This window comes from Carya illinoinensis, chromosome 10 (genome assembly GCF_018687715.1).
Source record: "Carya illinoinensis cultivar Pawnee chromosome 10, C.illinoinensisPawnee_v1, whole genome shotgun sequence".
NCBI lineage: Eukaryota > Viridiplantae > Streptophyta > Magnoliopsida > Fagales > Juglandaceae > Carya > Carya illinoinensis.
Window position 1 is genome coordinate 7,667,266 of NC_056761.1, and position 21,022 is coordinate 7,688,287.

Sequence of the window (21,022 nt, forward strand, 5' to 3'; positions counted from 1 at the left end):
TAATTAAATTGAAGGTTGAAAAAATTATAATAATAATCTTATGTATGTATAAATGGTAAACCGGAAAAATAAGATCGGATTGTACCGAAATTGAAAAATCTAAAAACTCTAATTTTAACGATGAATCGATTCCTATCGATCATTTATTAAAATTTTAAAACTTAAAATTTTAAAATCATATATACCGATTAAGTTTTAAAATTTATATAAAATCAGAGCGAATCGACCCATTACACCTGGCCAATCGCAGTTCAAACAGTTGGGAGATAAAGCAAAGTCAACCGTAGCATTTTATCGTTACTCACCCAAATTTTTCATCTGGCATTAATTAAAGTACTTTAGATAAACACTGTAGACTTTACAGAAAACTTTAGATGTTCGGGGTAGGGACTTTATCCCTACATTACATATTAATATTATCGTTAATATTATCGTGTGATTTATTATTTTTATTATTTTATATATATGTATTTAAATAAAAAGATAAAAATAACAAATTACATATTATTATATGGTATAATAAATGATAAGTAAATTTTTATTAAAATTTTGTTACGTACAAGCAAATTCACATATCGATCTGCGTATCAATTCTGTTGTGTTTATATTTAAAATTTAAATGATATTATTTTATTAAAATTTAACTTTATGACCAATCATAATAGATAAATATGTGTATTAATATGTAAAATCGCTTACAACTGATTTTTTGTTTTTATTGAGGTAATGCTATCTCTTGATCCACTAGCAATCTCAACTCAATAGGGCATGATCAGAGGCTCAAGAACTAAAGATTGGATGTTGTTCCGAGTCTCTCCATCTTGAACTCCAAACCCATCTCCATGGCGATAAAGGCCGTGCACCGTACGAGCAATATTCGTTGCCATATTGATAAATGGTTGCAGAGTGGGCAATTGGGTGAAGCATTGCCCATTTAATCTCTTCCAAGTTATGTTTATCATTCCTTCGATATGCTTCCGAGCTATTTCTTCTGAAACATTCTCTTCTCTCATATAACACAGGATTGATGAAGGAGCATCGCCTCTTTCCACTTCAGCCTGGTCCCAAAGTCATATATTGTACCAAAGAATGAATGAACAATTAAGAAAGGAGTCATATATATTTATAAGTTTCTCTTTAACCTTAATTTAAAGGATCAAACAGTTGATCTTACGTACCGATGATGTTCCAAGATCATTGCAGAACCGAATTATCATGGACAAATTATACAGAAGTTCTTTGTTTTTCTCCATAAAGTTTTCGTGCTCCTCCGTTACCTTGTGCTCTAGACAGAAAAAAGCATGGGCCAAAAGCACAGAGCCGGATGATGTTATCCATGCGTTGCTTAGATATTCCTCTAGAGATGGAGTGTAGCCCGTGTTGTACCACTTTGCTTCCACAAATAATGCGTTACAAAAGCCTGCCCACTATTAAACGCAAGAATATTAAGAGATTTAATTTCTCTAGGCTCTAGCTAAAGGTTTCAATATCGAAGATCTTTATAAATTATCCATGGAATATGTTCAAAGTATAGGAAATGAACAGGTGAGTACCTACCACTTTCTTTAGATGAGGTAATAATAATTGGTCCCAACCCTTCTCTCTTTGAACTTCATTAACGAATTCATTGACTGTATTGTAGAGTGCTAGGAAGCAAGTCTTCATGCACACTGGAAGCTGTTGAGTTTCTCTGACATCCCACCTGAATTTAACATGTTGAGATTAGAATACTTAATATTATAGAACAACCATGTATGCATGATTCATGCATTAATTGATATTAACCTAGTTACTGCATTGGTGAAGTGGGTTAGTTCTTCCAACGTGCCATAAACGTCATAAACATCATCAATTATCGCAACTAGATTGAGGACTTTAGTAAGCCATTTTCTGAAACATCTGTTCTCAGGCTCAAAAGCAAACCCCACTGAGCACATGAACGTTTCGACCAGTCTGTCTCTTGCAAAACTCAAGCTCTCTCTGAGGCCCAGATTCCTCCACCACCTAAATGACAAAATTAAAAAAAAAAAAAAAACCAACAATTAAATTCTTAATTATCCTTAATTGGTACATTAATATAAGTATATATCTTTTGTAATTACCTAGACAATTCCTTTAGATCTTTTTGGAGTGTGGCTTGAATTACGTTGAAATTAAGTTTAGAAAGTTCAAGTAAAATAGCTTTCGTGTTCCCGTCTCTCTCCTTGACGTTGATGTGCCATTTGACATCAAACCACTGCACCCTCCTATGTGAGGGAAGCTCCAAAGCATGGGCCACCTGCTTCACGCGGTGATCGTCTAAATTGGGAATGGCTTCTTCGAGAGTTGTGGTTGAGAATTCTCTAGCCTCATCCAGAATGTCTTCACCTTCTAAAGCTAGGTGCGAGGCCTCCAAAAGCTCCAGCATTCCTTTGATATCCTCGTGTTTGCTTTTCCTGAATGTTCCTGTCTTTTCATCCATGAAGCCGCTAAACATATCTGATGTGGGTTCCACGTAATGCATCGGATCGAGTTCAATGGATAATCAGCAATTGGGAATGCATTTGAATAAGATATAATAGTCTAAAATTTTATAACATATAATAAAATTTTTTTATTTAAATTCCGTAAAATCTAACTGGACAAAAAAAGGACTTTGGTATCCACTCGAGAAAATCACTGATTACATTTTGGAAAAATATAATTGCAAGCATAATTGTGTACTAATCTGTGCACTAATGTGATGTGATTGATCAAAATGTAGATTTTATTGAAAACATTATTAATTTAAATTTTAAGTATGAATGAATCAGTATTGGTATACAGATGAATACGCGACTGTATTTGTATATAGCAAAACTCTTACATTTTTACCTAAAATATTATAAATTTATAACCATTTAATAATTACCTTGTGAAACATCATAGCCATGCTGCCGGAGAAGCTTAAAGCACAGAGCAGTAACGTATAAAGGACCCTCTTCTCGGCCTGGACTCTGATTGTTGATCTTGTTGATGGATGCTATGGTGTCTAGCGCCGCCTTGATTTCCACGTCAAAGTGGGTGGCTAACCCTAACTTTTGCACGCTGTCAATCAGCTCCAACTTTGCCTCTGAGTCAATCGCTTCCCCAAATATAATTCTTACGTCTTCTATCAACTTCTCTGCCCGTCTTTTATATTCTGGTCCCTGCAAATACATCATCGTTCCAAATCTCAATGGAAAGTAGAGTAGATCGATCGCCTTGGTTTACAATATTAATCTCTGACAAAGTGAACAAACATGCAAATCAAATATTGCTGCTAGCTGCGAGAAAATATGGAAATTACTGAAACTAGCATCAAATTATGACGATGCCATTATAGTCTGGGAATGATCGATCCTCACATCGTAAATGCTATTAAGAGATTCCAGGATATCGTATTTCCAAATATTTGGCTTATAATTGGCAGACCGTCTCTCATGATGCATTATATTAAAAGCTGCAGACTTCATGATATCTGGAATGGGAAAGTTTGCTGCTCGTCTCGGTCTTGCCTTAAAAATGGATTAACGCTTCAGAAGGAAATGCTTATATCATTAATGGAGAGAGTTTAGCTTAAGCAATGCTGAGTTGACGATGGACTTGGTCGAATAATTCGCCCAGCTGCTTTATATAGGCCATGGCGCACAAAATCTCGCAGAGTTTTTAATTAAGCCATCCAAAGTCAAAGTCTCCGCCCACCTGCCTGTACAAATTCTAGAGTAGAGGTATAACCGATCTGGTTCGATTCATTTTTAGATGTATTTTAAATTTGAATTGGTATATTATGATTTTGAAATTTGAAAAATTGATATCGCATTAGTTACACCCTTAAACCAATACTTATGATTTTATTGGTTCCAATCCGGTTATGTCCTATTTTTCATGTATATTATATAGTATATTATAGTATATAATAATATGGTGATAATATATATTAGTATATTATAATATATAGTGATATATTATTAGTATAAATATTAATACAATAGATTATAGTACTGATATAGGATTTTAAAATTTAATATTATATTAATTAGTAATTTATCTTATAATACAAAATTATTTCATATATATTAATTATATATATTCTTAGGGAAAAATTTCTCCTAAGGAGTTCGACCCAAACCCAAGAAAGGATGACATCCGGCCCAAGGCCAAACCTAAGCTCATCTAACTCCGGACCACATAACTACGGGTACCCCCAACTCAAGAGGAAGTGGGTCAGGTTGACGGGCCGGGTGGGCTGTGACAAGAGGCACTTAGCACCCCTATCGCAAGAGAAAAAGCAGTACGCCACCTCGATGGGACAGTACGATTTGACCCCCATCTTTTAGGCCAAGTCGCATTTATGGGGTTTTGGCAGAGGCCACTTGAGTGGGGGTTGGGGGTATGGAGTTTTCTTGAGGATAGGTATAAGTATCTACCTTTGAGCACCATAGAAGGGACCTAGACAATATTCCCCATATTCTGAGAATTTTCCTATAAATAAAACTAACTTAAGCATCAGAGGCTCCATCCAGCGACCCACCAAGCTGCTGGAGTTGGGAGTGGTTTTGTGTGTGCAGGTATGTGAAGACTCGAGCTCCTGAGTAGTTCGGCCTGAAGGCATACGAAACACGTCCTTAACATATATTATATATATAAATTATATATAATATAAAAAAAATCATATAACAAATATTTTATACAATACAAAAAATTAAAAAATATATATGAACTAATTTGGTTCGATTCAGTGTCAGAAAAAAAGCTAAAATTGAATCGATTTTAATCAGATTTTAAAAATAAATAAAACGGACACCGAATTAGACCAAAACCACCAATTCAATCGGTCTGATTTGATTTACTGGTTCATCGGAAATTCTTTTTCCCACTATCGTAGAGTAGTATGTATGGCTTTCCTTTCCAGGTGAGGAAGCAAGGCATTAAATGCATGCTTGGTAATCAAGTAGGCAACTTAGAGCATTGTTAATGGATTATGCATATGTAAATGACAATTTTGATGAATGTAAGATAAATTTAGATTTTGAGTATTCCGAGTGTACTCTCTAGAGAGAGAAGCTCTGCCCCCTCTCTAGCAAGAAAACAAATCGGTTCTCACCCTTGAGGGAGGAGCGCTCCCTCCTCCCTCCCTCCTCCCTTTAGTTCTGTTATTCAGTTTTTTAGTTTTTCTGTTTCTTTTTCCTTTAATCTGTTGTTTTTTGGTTCTGTTTGGTTTTATCTCAATCGGCTCTTGCGGTTATGGTGGCTTAACTCTTGGCCCCTAGTTACAGCGCCATCCTGAAGCAAGGATCACTGGTAAGGGTCCCGAGCAACCCTGCGAGGTGGCTCTTTGCGGAGGAGACGTGCGGTGAGGGCGTAACAGATAGGTGGATCTGGACGGGTAAGAAGCTAGCTACCCTTTCTTGTTGAAGCAAGGCTGACGGCGTTGGACTATGATGAGGCGAGGATACGACGGGGTGGCTCGACGGCAAGAGGCTCGGTGCTCTGTTTTGTAACAGAGCGATGGGTTTCTTAACAGGACGATGGGGCTGCTGGTTTCTCTATCTGGTTCTGGCCGATGGTTTTGACGGGCTTATCTAGGCATCGTGGGGCTTCCCGTGCCTTGTGGTGTTGGTCGGCAGCAGCAGCTCACGCTGCACAGTAACAGAGAAGGAAGAAAGGGCGGCGGGTTGTAGCGAAGAAACCCTAGCTCGATCCAAGCCTAACCTAGTTTAGGCGCCTCCTTTTGTATCAGTTTGGGCCCCAACGAGAATGTTGGGTCCTTGGCTTGGGCTAGGCTTTCTGTTTGTACAACCCTTTCCCATTTTTGTTGTTCTGTATTTGTTTTTTGTTTTGTTTTAGCTTTTATAAATAAAACATTATCTAGTGTCTCACTCCTTTTTTTAAAGGAATGTGGGTGTTTGTCCTACTCCTCTTTTGGAGGAAAGTAGGTGTTAGTGCTCTTCCTCTTTGGGAGGAGAGAGTGTGGTTGTACTCCTCCTCCTTGGGAGGACGGAGCGTGGGTGTACCTCTCTTCTTTGGAAGAAAGGTCGTTTATCTCTGTTTTAACAGAGAGCTTTTTTCTTTTGACTACTGTCAAGAGAGGAGGTATAAAAGTTTAGACAATGTCCGTCACAAAGAAATTTGTTGACGGGGAAGCTCCTGAATAGTTGCGTTAGTTGGCTTATAGTCTGGTTCTCCAAGTTTGATAAGTCACAGTTGTAACTTCGATTATGAATGAATACAGTGAAGCACTTTCCATTAAAAAAAAAAAAAAGATTTTGACTATTCTATTATATAAGTTTCCACATTGGAATAGCTATTTTTTCTATTATATAATAATAAAATTATATAAGATGAATTTGACTTTAACTATTTACATCAAATCACCACATTGGATATCTATTTATTTATTATATAGTAATGAGTAATTAATAATTTTAAAAACTATTTCATTTTTTAATTATTAATTTATTTTATTTTATCATATTTTAATTATTAATTATTAATTTATTTTATTTTATCATATTTTACTATTTAATTTAAAAAAATTATGAAAGTTTGTGGATATAGATAGAGAGAAGAGAGAGTGTTATAGTATTTTCTTTACAATTATTGTAGCTAAAAATTATAAAATTTACTAATAGCTATTTCATTGTAAGTGAATTTTGTATCCCATAATTAAAAAGTATACTTATTTTTAAATATAAATAATTCAATAAGACTGCTCTTATGATGTTATGGAATACTTATTTCTCAACCCGACTTAAACGGTGGTTGCCAACTTGCCAATCAAGTAGGCAACTTATGATGTTATGGATTTATTTGTCAACCCGACTTAAATGATGGTTGCCAACTTGCCATGCTTTCTGTCGTGATATCTAAATAAATTGTGTGGGTCTTTTTGCATAAGGTTAGGATATTTTATTTTATCTTATTATTATAATTTTTTTTAAATTTTTTAACATAAAATATAATAAATAATTTAAATTTTTTAAATTTTAAAATAATAATAATATTAAAAATAATTTATTCAACTTTTAATTTTTATCTCAATTCCCTATCTAAATTTTCCATTATCTAAACCTTTCTTTTAAGTGTGCATATATTCAAAAAGTTGAAAGAATAGAAGAGATCAGATATGTACCTCTAGCTGATCTAGAGTAAAGGATAGCCAATTTTACTGTTCGATTAAAGGATAGCTGATCTCCTTTGAATAGCGGTCAATATTAAAGATATTGTACTGATCAATTTCGAAGCCATTACATAATTATAAAAGAATAATATTTGTAGATTTGAGTATACAAAGATTGTATAATTATTTTAAAATAAATAAATAAATATAAAATTTATATAAAAATTAATAATTTTTTAATAATAGATTCTACTCGCCTTAATAATAAATTCGGGACCACCCACAACCACCATCGATAGCATTGCTCTAATTATAAACATTATCCTAATTAGCTCCAAAGACGCGTCGACGCAACCTATATATGCTTAACAAGTACTGGATAAACGGCCGGTCACAACCCTAGTTTATTTCCTTGTCATATAGACACACGTACACATGACACACTATACTATTCTAAATTTAGCTTGAAATGTCAACTACGTACTTATCCAATTCGATCTGTAATTAGGCGTTGTTCTTCTTTTACCCGTTCGTACTGTTTTATATATATATATATAAAAGAAAATTCTTTTTATCATCCTCATACCTCACACACTATATTTATTTTAATTTTTTTATCATTTTTTCTATAATAAATATGTAGTGTGTGGATAATAAATAGAATAATTCAATTAGTTTAATAAGAATAAAATGAAATAAAAAATAAAAAAATAAAAAATAATATTTTAATATATAAAATATATAGTGTGAGATGATGTGTAACATTCTTCATATATATATATATATATATATATATATCGTCTATAGCTCATACGTCAACGACATCGAACTTAATTCTGGTTTGATCAACTACTCCAAGCTTGTCATGACTTTTGTGCGATATATATGTAGATACTAGAAAAAATTAATTTTTAAAGAAAAATTCTATTATCATCCACACACACCATATTTATTATTTATTTTTTAATTTTTTATTAAATATATAGTATATAGATAATGAATAGAAGAATTTGATTAGTTTAAAAAAAAAATAAAATTAAAAAAATTTTAAAAAAATAATTGTGGTGTATACAGAAAATGATGAATAGTAAAACTCATTTTTAAAATTTCTTCGAAAGTAATCAGGCCCGAAAATAGGGATGCAAACTATTATATACTTTTATTTTTCCAATTTTCCATTTTGTCAAAGGGACGGGGTGCCATGCATGGCTCACATCAAAGCACTTTTTAAAACTCCTATATAATTCATTATATTTGTATAAAGTGATCGCTTTTTTTATTATTACTTTTTACTAGTATTCAATACTTTTTTCATTATATTTTTACTACTATATTCACAGAATATCGAAGATCACATCACTACTCAAACACAACCTTAGTACTTTATAATAAAAATTGATTTAAAATCTAACTTACCACGTCAAGCTATATGTTAATTTATAAATTTATTTTTGTATATTAATCTTTTTGTGACTTAAGCATTTCTCTTTTGTCTAAGAGCAAATTTCACACCCGCGTGCCCCTCCACGCCCACCACCTCCCAATAATATTGTTTATCGAGAGATGTCCAATAATATTGGATATATGACATCTTGCATTAATATTAGTTAGAAAAATCCCTTCTGACTTCAACGCGGTCGTAGTTGAACTTCATGAAGAATGTTCAGAGGTAAACCAACTAATATATCCAGATCGAGAATTTCCTTGGCGTACGATATTTTCAAATATTTCAGGAGCACTTTTTTCTTGACCATAAGAGGCCGATCGATCGAGTTTCTTTCTTTCACTTTGCGTTAGAATTCTAAACGCGCACACATCAATAATATAATAACGAAGAAAAGTAAAAAACTAGACCTTAGAATAGTTCAGTTTGGTTCAATAAAATTGTCTACGTTTACGGCATGAATGAATATTATGATTATGGAGTCTCCCCTTAATTAATTAGCATCAAAGAAAAAAATGGATTTGGATCTCTTGAAGAGAGAGAGAGATAGATATACATAGTGTATTTAATTTTCTCTCGTATTTTAGAGCTCGGACAAAGATTTTAAGGGATCTAAGTACTCTTAAGAAAAGTAAAATAATTCTCAGTTTCTCTATCTCTAACTTTGTATTATTCAATAATGCAAAATCTTATTGTTGTGATAGGCTAGGCTAGCGCTCTCTCTCTCTCTCTCTCTCTCTCTCTCTCTCTCTCTCTCTCTCTCTCTCTCTCTCTCTCTCTCTCTCTATATATATATGTAGGTAAAGAAAAATAAGTTTGAACTAACTTACATAAAAAATAAAAAAAATAAAAAATAAAAAAAGGAAGTTTGAAATAAAAAGCAGGACCGAAGATTCAAGTTGTCTTTAGGGGCAAATTCCCACGATATATCAACCTCACACAATTTTTTATAAAAAAAAATTAAAAAAAAAAAAAACTTCATACAATTTTTACATATACATGGGTCCATGGGAGGCCTAGCTCTTTGACTTAATGATCTAGATATAAATGAGTATTATTATATGAGATATCGATCGATCGAGGTGATCAACAGATAAGAGGACGATGAAAAACAAATGATTTAAAACTTTACATATAATAAATATTATTTTTCTATAATCACTTGGGCTTAGCCAATAGGGATCGTGAAACCCCATAATTAATTTTTTTCTTCCGAAATATTTAATTAGCTTGGTTGGCTCATGAGCCAATCAGAGTAACTTTTAAGGTATATTGTTTGGATAATGAGATAAGATAGATATATGAGAAAAAAAATTTTGAATAAAAATATTATAGAGTTAATTAATTGTTTAAATATAATTTTTGTTTTAAAATTTGAGAAAGTTGTTTTATTCTTTTGTATTTTGTTTGAAATTTTTGAAAAGATTATGTAATGATTAGATGAAAAAGTTAAAAATTTGAAATTGAAAATTGTTTTGTTTTTAAATAATATTTAGGAAAAAAATTATGAAAAGTTTTGAAATGAGATGAGATTATCACATCTCATTTAAATATCCAAACATAACCTAGTATTAATTGGGTCGTTGGGTTAATTATTTCAAACCCAAAAGAAAAAATAATTAAAATTCATGATCAAGATTAGTTATATATAAGCTGCTCGATCAGCTTGAAAAATGTTAGCCCAAAGTGGCTATATAATAAAAAAAGAAAAATTATATTTGTACTTATAGAGTGCGTAAATACTATACTTCTTTTAAAAGAAGTGAGTAAATAAGAGACTCATAAAAATTAATTTTTTAATAGTAGAAAGTACTATTTTTCAAAAAGAATACATACAACCCATGACTATATCTTATAACAGTCCGCTAGAAATTTAATTGTGGAATTTCTATTGGCTTTAAGAATCTCATGAAGACCCCATAAGTTTTCACAAATCCATTAATCGTATAGGTTTTAGTCTAACCACATAGTTAGTGTTATTACTTACTATGGTATCAGAAGTGTGAAATGTCCAAATTAAGTTAGAAAAGTTTTAATTGGACACCTTAGCATTGATTTTGGTTAAGTAATTTCATCCACTTACATGGCTAATCAGATGTCTTGAAGAGAATCTAGAAGGTTCTAGAAGGAAAAAAATCAAAGAGTTACCTTACTCTTCCAAGTCTTTACTCTACCATTAGAAAATATCTTGGGCTGATATTTGTGGATATTTTTGGGTAAAAATATCTTGATCTGATTTTTGTGAATATTATTGGGTAAAAATATCTTGAGCTGATATTTATGGATATTTTTAAGTAAAAATATCTTGAACTGATTTTTGTGGATATTATTGAATAAAAATATCTTGATCTGATTTTTGTGGATATTATTGGGTAAAAATATCTTGAGCTGATTTTTGTAGATATTATTGGGTAAGAAATATCTACACCCAACCCTCACTTCAGCCTCACCCTCTTCCATATCTTGTGCATAAATATCTCCAGCCCACTCCCCACGAAATCAGCTTCCTTTACACTTTTTATTGAAAGAATACCAAATACTCTCTCGGACAGCTTTTAGGTGTTCTTTTGTACGCCCATTTCAAAGCTTTTGTAAGTGTTTTATTATAAAGTCTCCTTCATACAAGTTATTTTTTTTAATCTAGTTTACATGGATATCTTATTTGTTTCATTTGAAGATTATTGGGTCAGTCAAATATTGTTTAAATTCTAGAAAGGTCATTCTGGGAGATAAACTGGAGAATATGTTATATTTTGGAGTTTTTGACCAAGTTAATAGATAGATCTTGGTCTGAAATTTTTATGGAGTATTGTTAACATGTGTATATGATTATTGGTTGAAGATTTGTTGCATGATTAAAGATTTTGATGAAATATTTTCTTATATCTAGAAACTTAGAAACTGGAAGAGGAAAAACAGTTTCTGTTTTGAGAAAGTCTAAATCTTTGGTGGTTTAAACCTATTCAATGGCTTTGATAATTTTATTGAAGGATCCTAAGCCTCTTATATACATATTATAATATTATTTTGAAGATATTTGATGTTAGTTTCAAAGATATGAAATTTATGTAAAGAGATATTTGGATAGGCCAAAGTGTGGATGTTCTTGGCTAAATTTATATTTTGGTTAATTTTTAACCATGTGATATTGAATTAGAAGCTTATATATGTTTTAGGACATCTTTTTAAATCATGTGATGGTTTGGTTTGAAGATCACATCTTTATAAGTCATAGATTAAAAGGTTGATAAAAACAAGTTAGAAACAAAAATCAATGGAAATAGCATATGGGAATTTCGGCCCTATAGAGTTTTAATAGTTGTGATTAGTTTTAAATTTTTCTAAATTGATATTTGAATTTAGGATAAAATTTACATGAGGCAGGTAAATTTTGAAGTTAGCATGCAAAACCCTTAAGTTAGCGGTAAAATAGTTATTTTCTCACAAGTAGAGGGTAAAATGGAAATTTTACTCTTAAGTTAGTATTTTTCCATATTTCAAATTATTAATGATTTAGTTCTAACTTGTAGAATCACTAATTACAGTTCCTTGTGATCGCGCTTGAGCTTTTATAAAAAACGCGGAGATTAAGGTAAGTTAGCTTTTAACTTACTAACAGTCTACTGTGTATGTGTGTTAAGTAAATGAACTACAGTGTATGTATGTGTATTATCATATATGCCATGCCATGCCAAGTTTTCACATATTTTTCTGTTACATAGAATTTATTCTGTCATGAGTTTCATCTGTTACACAAGATATTTTGTCATATATTGCAAGTACATAATGCTAAATATGCCATCTATTACATGTATGTCATGTCATGTTATTTATGTTTCTATTACATGTGATATCATGTTATAAAATATTGTGTGTTACATGTTTAAGTCATGTTACGATATAATCCTATCTCAAGTTATTCATGTCTTTCAAGTAATATTCAAGTCACGTTATGTTACGTCAGGACTTTTGTCCTATCGTATTCCAGTCATGTTTCATCTTGAGTTACATTTAGTTTCGTGGAGTCCACAACAACTATGGCACACGAAATATGGGGTCACAGCAATTGTGACGCATACACTACGTGAGATACAGCAATTGTGATACGTAAAATACATGGGGCCACAACAACTGTGGAGTATGTATTTAATTGCATTGTGACACGTAGAATATATGGGGCCACAACAACCGTGGAGTATGTATTTAAGCAGTTAAAGTCAAGTTTCAGAGCAAGTTCATGTTAAGTTAAGTTTCAGATTAAGTTCATGTCAAGTCAAGTTCAGTTCACGTTTCAATTTAAGTTATGTCAGTTATGCTATGTTGTACGTCAAGTTATGCTTTAATTACTTATGAATTTGATTATGCATTCATGCTTTTACTGTCATCCATGCATCATTAGCCTGTGTGGAAATTTTTTTGTTAACTTACTGAGATTTGTAATCAAATCTCACTGTGGTAGTCTCAATTACCATTCCTCTCGAATGATAGATCTTGTTATAGGACTTGAAGGAGAATCAGGAGCTGACCAACTAGACACAGTTGACTGAGCAACGATGCGACATCAATGTTAATATAGTAGTTAACATAAATTACTACTTGTACGATGGAGTTGCATTTCCAGTACTTTTTGGATCATAAACATTTTGGACTACTGTTGTGATCTTAATTGTTCAATGGGTCTTTATATATGAAGTATGTTTTAAGCATTTGGGATATTTTCAATTTGGTGCATAGTATTGCTAAAGAAAAAAATTTATCCGCTACGAATATTGCATAATTTTATATGTATGTTAGGAATATTGCATCTTATATGTCATGAACGGGGGCAGGTAACCTTGTGTTGCATGTCTCGATGCTTCAAATGTCCGTCTGATCCAAAACGGACTTTGGGGGCGTCACATATCTAACATTACTCATATGTTTATTTATATGGACACACTTGATACCTCCATGGTCCATGGATATTGGTTTTTTGTACAAATATATATATATATATATATATATATATATATAAGATCTTATGCATGCATAAGCTTAAATATCTCACTATATATTGCTTAATTTTTATTAGAAATTAAATGCAGCATATGTGACTTGAACTTCTATGAGAGATTTACAACTTGCAGCCTCCAAACCAATGTTTTGAATACAGTACCGGATGTCGTACCTGTCAAGGCATTGAAACGAAATATTTCGATATCGATACCGTTTCGAGATAGTTGATATATAAATATATATAAATTATATTTTAAAATAATATTCTATATATGAATAAATTATACATGAATACATATGTATATATAAATTATAAATAGTCTACTCTTAATTGAGGGTTAAAAAATGAAATTATAATTTGAAAAAATGAAAAAAAAAAAAAGATAAAGGCAGAAATAGCGGCCGGTACAGGTCGAAATATAAGCCGGTACGGTCGGTATTTCAGTCAATACGAAACAGGTACCATACCTGTATCGGACTAGTGACCGATACGAAATGTACCGGTTGGTACAGTATGGTATCAAAAACAATGCTCCAAACAGATTATAATTATCAAAACTGTTGTAAAACTAAAGAAATATAATAAGAATATTCAAGATAAAATCGACTCTTCATGAGATCAATATTATTCACTACTAATATTTAATTTTTCTTGTGTAGTACGTATACATATTTGTGAATAGTCCCTATAGGAACCTTCCATTCTCTTCCTCTATTTCTCTTCTTTCTTTCTCACTTTTTCTTCACTTCACTCCAACGCCTATTCTCCAGTAGACCTCTTCTATTTATAGGAGAGGTTTGATTACATAGTAAAACAGTGTGTGCATGTGAATGTGCAGTCATCCACGCTTTACGAATATTTATAACACTCCCCATTGGATGACCACACACAAAGAATATGTCTTTGTAAAACCTTGCCAAAGAAAATCCAGTGGAAAAAACTTTTGGCAAAAGAAAAAGAGTACAACATTCTAATGTGTCTTTGAATGCTTTAGGATTGCCTCATTAAAACCTTGCCAAGGAAAACCCAGCGGGATAAAACCTTTACTAAAGAAAAAGAGTACGATCCGTCTGATTATTTTTCTCCCCCTCAAATGTATGAGAGTTTTATTGTCTTTGTAGTAAAAGGTCCTTGCTTTGATGCATCCCAATATTGTATACCAACTATTTAAATAATGCAATTTGTAATGTTTTGGTGAACAGATTTATCATATTAATTCAAGATCGTTTTAAAATTAAATTTACTACTCTTTTGGAGTTGTGCTCTTCTGGAGTTCCTGTGTATAACATAGTTTTTGCAAAATATTCATTGCTCTTTTTGAGCCGTTTAGGTCGGACAAGCACCACAATATATTCTCTGTTCTTATGGATTTGTTTAGGTCAGACAAGCATCACTGTATATTCACTATTTTTCTGGAGCTATTTAGGCTAGACAAGCATCACGGGCTATTCACTATTCTTCTGGAGTTGTTTAGGCCAGACAAGCACCACGTGATATTTACTGTTTTTCTAGAGCTGTTTAGGCCAGATAACCGCTGCAAGGCTATGATGTTAGCTCTCTTTTTGGGGTTGCTGGAATTGTTGTGTCAATAGAGATGTTGTGAATATTTTTGAAAAACTATGAATTTCTATTTAAAGGATTATCCTTTCTCATAAGAAACTCACGAGAGAATGATATTCATGAGAGAAGAAATCCTCACATTGTTTATTGATCTTGCCTCTATTTATCCATAACAATATTATTGTTGGACAGTTTCCTTCTACCAATGTTCCAGATTTGAATCAAGAACCATTCGTGCCTCAGTTTCCCGTTTATTCTCCTAAGGATGTTAATCTTATGATAAGCGCATAAATTCATTTCCCTTGAAGGACAAATTTTGATGTTATTGTAGAATCAAGATTTAATAGTGCTCAATATACTGCCTCTGTTACAACCATGTCATGTAGGTTATTAGTGAGAGCAAATGAGATCAACCAACTCAATAATCAAGTATCTGAGTTGCGTTAGAAGCTCTCTATGAAGAGCTGTAAGAACAAGAAGCTAAAGTAAGAGAATAAGGAGCTAAAACAATTTGCAGAATGGTATGCTCGTGATCTTCAACCATGTATAGAGGATCTAGAAAGAGAGGGGGCTCAAATACAGGATATCTGAAGAGGTCCAAAGACTTAGAGAGTAAGGACAAGTTGCATTTAATTTCGTCGTGGATATCTGATGAAATCCAACGTCATAAGGCAAGCCGCATTTAATTTCACCTGCCTAGAAAATAACTGCAGGTTATCTGCGATTAGCGTATACTGTATCAAGATATGTAATTTTATCTTTCTTTTATGGTTTTTGCTATAAAATGAGTATTCAGCTTATTTTCACTCGTATCTCATCTTCTTCATTTTTCTATAATTAGTTTGCATTTTCACTCTGTAATTTCTCTTTGCAATCTTTCTCTGTAATTTTTTTTGCAATTGCTCAGCAATCTTCTCATGATCAATATATAAGGTATTATTCACCTCGGTCACCAGTTGTTTATGCATTTACCATAGGTGCTATAATGTAATACGAAAATGATTTGACTAATAAGTAAGATGATAATGCTATCTACGAGCTTCTGAGTCTCCGTACAATACTTACAAGTCATTGTCGCCTTTTCTCAGCGATTATAATCTAGAGCTCGTGAATTTGACAAACTAAACGAGAAAATATCTATCATTCACTGACTTCCTTATGAGTCCAATATGAAGGTTGGAGCAATAAAGTAAGAGAATAATAATTTAAAATCCTTGCTTGACTATTCTTTCCGATTGCCTACTCCTTTAGACAAAAATGACATGCAGATCTATGAAGAGTAAGATCGTTTAAAAAATGAGGAGAAGAGTCTCAAATTTCTGTAATTTTGTTTTGATATAATAAAATAATATTTCACATTGTGTTTCTATCTTTTGGTAGATGTTCTGTGTACTCCATTCTATTTCTTTTTTAATCATGCACATTTCGTACAAAATTGTAATATGAATATGAAATACTAATTGCATTTAATAAATGGTATTTCAGAACTAATAATTTCATTCATCTCACCTCAAAATTGAAAGGGTTTCTCATTTAGATTTCAAATATATGTAATTTTCATGAGCTCTTTTAGAATTTCAATGACATTTAAATTATTTAATAATGAATATATATGAACAAACTAGATTATTCTCAAACGTTTGGTCTACATGCGTTTGGATTGCTTTAAATCATATAAGGATTTTTGAAACTTGATAGAATAAATACTTCTGGACTATATGCTTCATGCATTTCATATCTAGTGATCTATATAAATATGCAATTAATCATGCATACCCAAAATTTCTGTAACCATCAAGCTACTAAAATTCTCAATTTAATTTCATTCACTTCAGGGGCATATGATTTATGCGAGAAACCAAGTCATGATTTATATATTATATTTTCATTTCCTTTATACAAATACCCACTAATATTCAACAAGCATCACCTATTGAGTGTTTAGACTACAGATATATATATTTATATATACATATCACATTTTACTAGTGATATCAATTCTGTAGGAATTGTTTCTTCTTATTTTGGCCAATATTTCTACGTCGGTGCTTTTCGACGGTTTCTTAGTTTATTTTTCATTATCACTTCTGGTGATATCAAAGGAAAATATATTGTCGACAACAAATTTTATTAATATAAAATAATTCTTCCGTATTTACATAATGTATCGAGATCTCGTTATTTCACTTCATTAGATAACTCTTTAGGAGTTTCCTCTTCAGGAGGATTATATTATAAGAGGATTTTGCACATAAAGTTTGGATGGATCTTATAGTTCTTATTACTTGTTTTGTGGGCACAGCCTTTTCAAGAGTACCGATTTCTTTTCTTTGTACTTTTCTCTTTCGAGATGTTTTATCCTTTGTATCAATAGGTCTCCAACGCTTTCATGCATGTCTTATGTTCATTAAACTACTAAATTTCTTAATTGTCCTCTAGGGACTTCAATTCTCGCTGGGATATTAGTAGCTAGAATATGAGACTTTTTTATCTTCTTGCTTTCATCAATTAATTTACAATGAATGATCATCTGAACTTCCAGTTCACATAAATTTATATAATAATCAAAATAACATCGAATCGTTTCATCTTATTTGTTTTTGTATTTCAGGCAATGTTTCTCCCCCTTATGGTGGAAAGAATTCTTAATAAAAGAATCTTCTAGTTCTTTAATGGACGTCTCTATATGAAAATTATTTGACTTATCATAATTGATTTCAGATGATCAAGTTAATAATGAAAAAACATAAAAATATTTTAAATCATAGCATTTCTGATGCATTATATTATTTGATTCAATATTTGTATAATATAATCACAGAGAAAACTGTCAGTTTTTCCAATATGAGTTCCTGACCCAATTTTATGGATATCCATCACTGTCTTCTATGATGGCTTCAATATTATAACCATTATGATGAATATTTTCAAATAACTATCTTACAAATGATCCTTAAGACCTCCTTTTAAAGGCAATTTTCATGGTGGTTTGTTGTACCAATTAATTCATATACACAACAAACCAATTCACATGCATAATAATATTTACAACAATAGACATATATTTACAAGTTTCATGTAGTAGTGACCCTTTCAATTCGTACAATTAAAAGAGAAACAAGGGAGGAAAAGTGGTGCATCGCATGCACACATTATTTGAAGTGATAGAGGCAATTAGGTGTGTGGGGGCCAATATTTATTTATTAACCATCTTTGTTCATGTTGTAAAAATTGAAGATGAGGCTCTTGTTGGTAGATTCCCATGCTAAACACCTCTGAAATCTATGGTCCAAACCAATACCACAATCAGACCTTGACTTCCCAGCACATGTACCACTAAGGTGAATGGAAGAGCCTTCACACCTAATGCCAGGGTTTCTATTCCCAAAACTCTCTTTTCTAATCTTCAATTACTTTCTTTTAGTGGTTTTTTTCTCTATGCAATTTTAACTGTATATTTTCAGATCCATCAATCTTCTCACAATTTTAATTGTTCAACCCACTACAAGAAAACAGGTTTTTGCAATCAAAATTTTGCAACCAAAAAGACTATTTTCGATTTCACCCGCTTTTCTTGTAGTGACCTCAGGTGCATTAGTATTTTCATAATCTCAATTGTGCAACTTCAGGTGCATCAATCATAATGAGTTTTTAGAAGGAACACGGTCTTCTGGTACATATATCACTCATTTAAACTATCATATAAAATCAATAGATTTTTTTATTGTGAGGTACTCAATAAAATTATTGGTTTAGGGCGATCCTTTAGGGATACTCTATTTCTATTCCAAGATTCATTCATCAAGATGAACCTTATCATCAATAATTCATAACAAATATAAAAAATAAATAGAACTTGTATGTAAACTATGTGAATAAAAATTCACTATAGATATAACTGGTATGTAAATTAACTATGGGAATAAAATCCATCATAGATATAACTGATATGTGAACTATGATAATATTAATTCATCACAGATATAACTGGTATGTAAACTATAAGAATACAATCCACCATAGATATAATTTTATGTAAACTATAGGAATAAAATCCACCATAGATATAATTGATATGTAAACTATGGGAATATTAATTCACCACAGATATAACTAGTATGTAAACTATGTGAATACAATCCTTTATAGATATAACTGGTATGTAAACTATGAAAATAAAATTTATCATATGTTGCCCAGATGACTAACACAAGAGGGGGGGTGAATTGAGTTGTATTAAAAAAAAATAACAATTATAAATCAAATATATAATATAAAATATAAACAAAATATGAAATAACAATAAATATAAAGAGTAAGGGTAAGAGAGAAGCAAACTCAGTATGTTAACGAGATTCGGTCCCACTGCCTACGTCCTCGCCTCAAGCTACCCCTTGAGGATTTCCAAATTCACTATTCAACCTCCTTCAGGTGGAGATAGAAACCTATTACACCTTTGAACAACACCGCTACAAAGGATCCGTGTAGAATACCCTCTACACTTGCAATCACCTTACAAGTAGTGATTCAACTATTCCCCGTATAGAATACTTTCTACACGTACAAGGGTTATACACACCCTTTTTCTGATACAAAAACTGATAGTGGGTAGGTTATCAGAAAACACTCCTCAATGAGTGAAATAAGAACAATACAGCACAAACTATATCTCTCAAAATAAATAAGGATTAAGGCTCAATGCTTAGAGAAGAGAGAATGAAAGCTTTGAATGAATGTTGTATGCTCTGAATGTTGTGAATGTGAAGCTCTCAAATGATCTATTTATAGGCATATGAGACTTCATATTCAAATTTAAAAAGATTCACATGTCAAAGACAACATCATTCACTTTTTCAAAAAATTCAAATAAAAGGTTCTTCTTTTTCAATTGTCAAAGACAACATCATTCACTTTTTCAAAAAAATCAAACCTAATCTTTTACTTTTGGCATATGACAAAATGAGCACACTTTCATTTTCAAAAAATTCAAACCTAATCTTTTACTTTTTGCATATGATAAAAGGAGCACACTTTCCTTTTCAAAAATTTCAAACCTAATCTTTTACTTTTTGTATAAATCTAAAAAAGCATTAATCACTTTTGAAAATATTCAAATAAAACATGCACATGTGAAATATGACAATCAATCATCTTTAATATTTTCAAAGTTCAACCCTTTAATCAAGGCATGCACATGTAAAAGATGACAATCAATCATCTTTCAAAATTTTCAAATTTAATTTTCAAAAATATTCAAGCACATGTGAAAAATGTATTTTAATGCTTTATGATAAAATATTAATTTTGAGCATTAATCCTAATTTCAAATTTTGAAGAGATTTACAACATTACTCTATAATTTTAATGTGAACTTGTTCCCTTCTTGTTCATGCTTGTTTCCTTGATGTGCTTGACTCCATTGTGTAGACAACTTGATCTTGAGACTTCTTCATTCTTTGAATTCATTTGTTATCATCAAAATCCATGTGTAAATATATAATTACACAAAACTTAAAATCTTGAGTTCAACATCATAGAAATAACTTATATGCACTACAACATTTGTTAGTTTTTGCCGCAAGGGCATGTAGTCGGAAAAACTATAGTCATAGTGGGAAATGATCTTTATCCACTAAATCTATCCATGGGAGACTAGTGACTTAAAGTTTGTGACACTAAGTGTTTTTTCCCACTAATTCATGAATTGGTGGAAAATTGTGACATTTTTTCACCAAATAGATAGTGGAGATAGCCAACGAATTTTGTGGCAAAAAGTTACTCAAATTAAATTGGTTTGTGAGAAATACTATATTTTATAACGAAATGTGCTGGTGGATATTAACATTACCCACTAGAGCATTTGGTGAAAAAAAATGTTTTCTAGCAAAAAAAAAAAAAGTGT

At 31.7% G+C, this 21,022-nt stretch overlaps 1 protein-coding gene across 1 annotated transcript; it reads right to left on the reverse strand.

Annotated features, from left to right (window-relative positions):
• Positions 1-683: 683 nt before the first annotated feature.
• LOC122279849 (alpha-farnesene synthase-like) lies at positions 684-3,590 on the reverse strand. Its single transcript, XM_043090727.1, has 7 exons — positions 3,366-3,590; positions 2,891-3,167; positions 2,103-2,478; positions 1,786-2,004; positions 1,558-1,702; positions 1,179-1,427; positions 684-1,058 (listed from the first exon to the last, which is right to left on the reverse strand). The coding sequence occupies exons 1-7, from the start codon at positions 3,471-3,473 to the stop codon at positions 759-761; spliced, it is 1,674 nt and encodes a 557-aa protein (XP_042946661.1). The 5' UTR covers positions 3,474-3,590; the 3' UTR covers positions 684-758.
• Positions 3,591-21,022: the final 17,432 nt, after the last annotated feature.